The sequence below is a fragment of the Bison bison genome, unplaced genomic scaffold, assembly GCF_000754665.1.
Source record: "Bison bison bison isolate TAMUID 2011002044 unplaced genomic scaffold, Bison_UMD1.0 scf7180017864371, whole genome shotgun sequence".
NCBI classification, from domain to species: Eukaryota; Metazoa; Chordata; class Mammalia; order Artiodactyla; family Bovidae; genus Bison; species Bison bison.
In genome coordinates this window covers 11,653,308-11,657,138 of record NW_011494943.1, presented here as the reverse complement: position 1 = coordinate 11,657,138, position 3,831 = coordinate 11,653,308, and the positions used below count along the sequence as shown (strand labels likewise).

At 63.2% G+C, this 3,831-nt stretch overlaps 1 protein-coding gene across 1 annotated transcript in view; it reads right to left on the bottom strand.

The window, feature by feature from the left end:
• Window positions 1-78: 78 nt before the first annotated feature.
• BAIAP2 (BAI1-associated protein 2) overlaps window positions 79-3,831 on the bottom strand; it is a 53,319-nt gene continuing 49,566 nt past the window's right edge. Inside the window, exons 8-10 of the mRNA XM_010856302.1 lie at window positions 1,951-2,175; window positions 1,602-1,803; window positions 79-948 (exon numbers count right to left, since the gene is read on the bottom strand). Coding sequence (XP_010854604.1) covers window positions 743-948; window positions 1,602-1,803; window positions 1,951-2,175 — 633 coding nt within the window. The 3' untranslated portion in view covers window positions 79-742. The remainder of the gene's footprint in view (window positions 949-1,601; window positions 1,804-1,950; window positions 2,176-3,831) is intronic.

Genomic DNA, 3,831 nt, shown 5'->3' with positions numbered 1-3,831 from the left:
AGACCAGGAGACCCCACTGGGGCATCCATCCAGCTCTGGGCCACCTTGCCCTGGACAGGAGTGGGGCTGTGGGTGAGCGAAGGTGCCAGGACCAAGCAGGGCTCCAACTTCTTCAGCAAGCAGGATGGGATTCCTGGCTCAGCTCCACATGGCTGCAAAGCCACAGACCCAACAGGAGAGGCCGCCCAGAGCCCCCACGGGGAGGGTGCCCCTTGGCACTCAGAGCTCCCCACCCAGGATGGCGCTTGCCAGGAAGCCAGAGCCAAGCTCAGCCCAGCCTCTCCCTCCCTGGTGGAGGCAGGCTGACCCCTGGGCAGGGGTCTCTCAGCCCACCTAAAGACCCACGCACGATGGTGGTGGTGGTGGTGGGAGCAGTTGGAAGGGACAGCCCCTGACCTGGGCAGCTTCTGGCTGAGCGAGAGCCAGGCATTGGCACAGCCTCTTGGCAACAAGTGTCAAACTAAGCTGTGAAGGTGTGGCCCGTGACTCAAAGCCACTTCTGCAACCCTCACAAGGGTGGCTCACATGCACAGAAAGGCTCTGGGGTAGAAGGCTGGCTTCTCCTGACTGGGAGGCCATATGCACACGTGGGGTGCTGGGCTGAGTCAAGGGACATAAAAGTGAGGGCTGGTGGGGGTCTGTCCCTCCTAACAGACCCGTGGGACCTGGATAATTGGTCTGAAGGAGGACCCAGGGACAGGACACAGGGACCTGGGTCAGGAGGCTGACGCCCCCGCCGGACTCACATCTTGGTCTTCTCGCTCTCGCCGTAGTGCCAGCCGTCTCGGGCCTCGGGCACCAGCAGGGTGATGAGGTCACCCTCCTTGAAGCTCAGCAGAGTGCTGTTGTCCCCGGCCGCGTGGGAGAAAATGGCCTTCACCCGCATGCGGCCGTTGCGCTCCAGGCCGGCGGCCATGGAGCTCGAGCGAGGCAGGGTCTTGTTCTCAGCTGCCGGGAACATCAGGGCAGGTGTGAGGGGGAGCTCCACCCCACGCGGGGAAGGGCGCAGTCACCCTCCCGTCAGTTCGGCTGTCTGACCATGGGACGCTCGGAGCCCCCAGGTGGGCCTGGAGGTGGACGCTCCACACTTATGGATGGCTGCCAGGCCTCCAGGGCTGTCTGGCTCAGACTCCGGAAGGAGCTGGGAGCTGGGGTGTGTGTGGATGCGGCCTCTGACCTGCTGCTCATTAGCTGGGGCAGTTCTCTGGGTCTTAGGCTCAGCTTTCCCATCTGCTAATGGGGAGACCCTCACAAGCCAAGGCCCACTGGGGGGGCTGCAGGAGGGGGAGTGCCGTCCATAGCAGACGTGCTGGAGGCAGGGCAAGGAATGGTCCCACGGTCAGCAAAGTGCTCTCCAGCGACACTCACCCGCTCTTGTCACTGGCTGAGCTGCTGGCATCCCTGCACTGCCCTGCCCTGCCACACTCACTTCACGGGGGAGCCCGGTCAAGCTCAAGGATCTGGGATGGAAATCTCAAAGCGGTCCCCAGGGTGCTGCACACACGCGTGCCCGTGAGCCTCCAGGCTCCCCCCAGCCTCCCCTCGGGGATGCCATGACTGCTGTGGGCCAGGTGGGCCTGGGGCCCCAGTGGAGCGCTTACTGGTGGCGTAGCTGTTCTTGGGCGCCACACTTTTGCGCACGGGAAGCGTGTTGGAGTAGGAGTCGCTCAGCTTGCTCTGAGACTGCGGGGGTGACGTGGACTTGGGCTGGGTGGCCTTGCGGTCAGCCCATGGGTTGTAGTCCTCGCTGTCTGGGCCCGAGACGCCATTCATGACGGGTGCGTTCTCCTGGGCAGACAGCCGCTGTCGACAAGAGGTGACATGGGTGTGGTGTGGCAGGAGGGCCTGAGCCCGGCAAGGTCTCCCTGTTAGGGCACCCCAGGATGCCAACCACTGGCACCAAGGGGAACCACCCCCACACCCACAGAACTTTCTGAAGCAAGGACTTACCCCCACAAATGGGGCCAGTTCAGGGGGCACCGGCAGGGGCTTGGCCCCTGGAATGGGGTCTGAGATGACCAGGTTGGACTTGGAGGCCGAAAGGCCGCTGGGGAGGATGGAGCCGTTACTGTTGCCCATCTGCTGCATCAGCTGCACGGCGCGGTCGGGGATCTTGTTGGGGTCGGCACAGGCCTGCTGCCATAGCGGCAGCTTTTGCGCCAGCAGCTCCTTGCCCTAGAGTGGAGGAAGCCGAACAGGGCGGGCGTGAGGGCCAGCTCAGGCTTCCGCAGCCGGGGGGGCTTCCCCGCAGGGCCAGGAGAGCCCAGGGCCTGTGGTCCACCTCACAGACACAGCCCCTCGGCTCCCAGCTGGCACCAGGTGGCTCCTGAAGAGACACACCCAACCCCAGGTAGGCACACCTGGCTGGGGCTGCTCTTCGCCAGGTGGGGTGCCTCAACCAGGTGAGCCACCTCTAAGTCCCTGACTCCTGACCTGGGAAAGGGGCCGGATATGGTACAGCATGCCCCTCAGCTGAGAGACCTCTCAGAATGAGGTCAAACCAAGGCCTGACCTGAGAGGGGCCTCCCCAGGGGCCTGAGAGAGTTGAAAGAACAGGAGCTCGCGTGGTCAGCCAGGGAACAGGATAGGCTCTTCGTGGGCCAACCATGAGGTACTAGAAGAGTGCCGTTCAGGTAGATTGAGGGCACTGTTGGGGAGGGACACAGCTGCCCAGGGCCTCCCACCCCAACCCAGGGGCCCTCGAGCCCAGCTGTCCCTCCAGTGTGCTCCAGGGTCTGCCCAGGACACAGGGGGCCAGAGGGCACAAGGGCCTGACAAAGCACGAGGAAGCCACAGGCCTGACCAGGGTCCCAGCGTGAGGGGGTGGCCAAAAGCAAGACACTAGCCTGAGATCCCCTGCGGCCCATTCAGGGGTCTTGGACCCATGGCATGGACACACTTAGGGCCCTGGAGACGGCTCTGCCTCCCCGTCCAAGCCCTCTGGCCGACGTGGGCTACCCTACCTGCAGCACATGATACAGCTGTGTTTCCATGCAGACCCCAGACCCACCCTGGGTGGAGCTTAGGGCAGTCAAGGTCTCCAGGACCTCGGATGGGTCTGTCCAGCCCTGTCTCTCCTCACTTATCTTCCCACTTCTTTTGACCTGTGTCTGGGGCTGGGAGGTGGCGCCCACATGGGAAAATTGGGGGATGCTGGACAAACAGCCCTTTGGAGCTGGCCAGGGCCCCTCCCCCAACTTCCGGTTTAGACCAGGGGCCATGAGGGCTGGCTGCTCATCTGCGTAGAACGTTTAACTGGAAAACAGCCAGGGCAGTTGGCTTACATGTCAGTGGCCACATTCCCTGTGCAATGGCCCAAACTGAAGACAGTTACAATCCAGCCTCTGGCTGAAAGGAACAGTTGATGGGTCTGGGCTGGTGGTGAAAAACTGGGTCAGCAGGAACCCTCACCAACAGGGACCACTCAGGGCTCCCCCTCAGTTGATGGCCCTGTCATTGTCAGGCCTGAACCCAGACAACAGGGAAATGTTAGCTGCCTGCTGCTACGAATAGCAGTGGGGCTCTGCCTTCATGCCCTGGTGCCCCAGACCCGGGGCTTGTGCCTTTCTCAAACCTCCTGGGGGGCTGGGGTCGTTTCTTGGGAAGTCATCTCGCATACACACGATCTGCCCTCCCGCAGGAAACAGAGATGGTGGCATCCTAGAAAAGAATGGCTTTCCTGCCTTCCTCCCATCACGGATGGGTCCTCGCTCTCCTGAGCAGCCACAGGGCCCAGCGGCCGCCAGAGGGCGCACACGCCTGCCGCACGGCTGCTGGAGCCGCGTGGGCGCTGCGGCGGCCGTGCCGGAGCACTGCAGCTCTAGCCAGCAC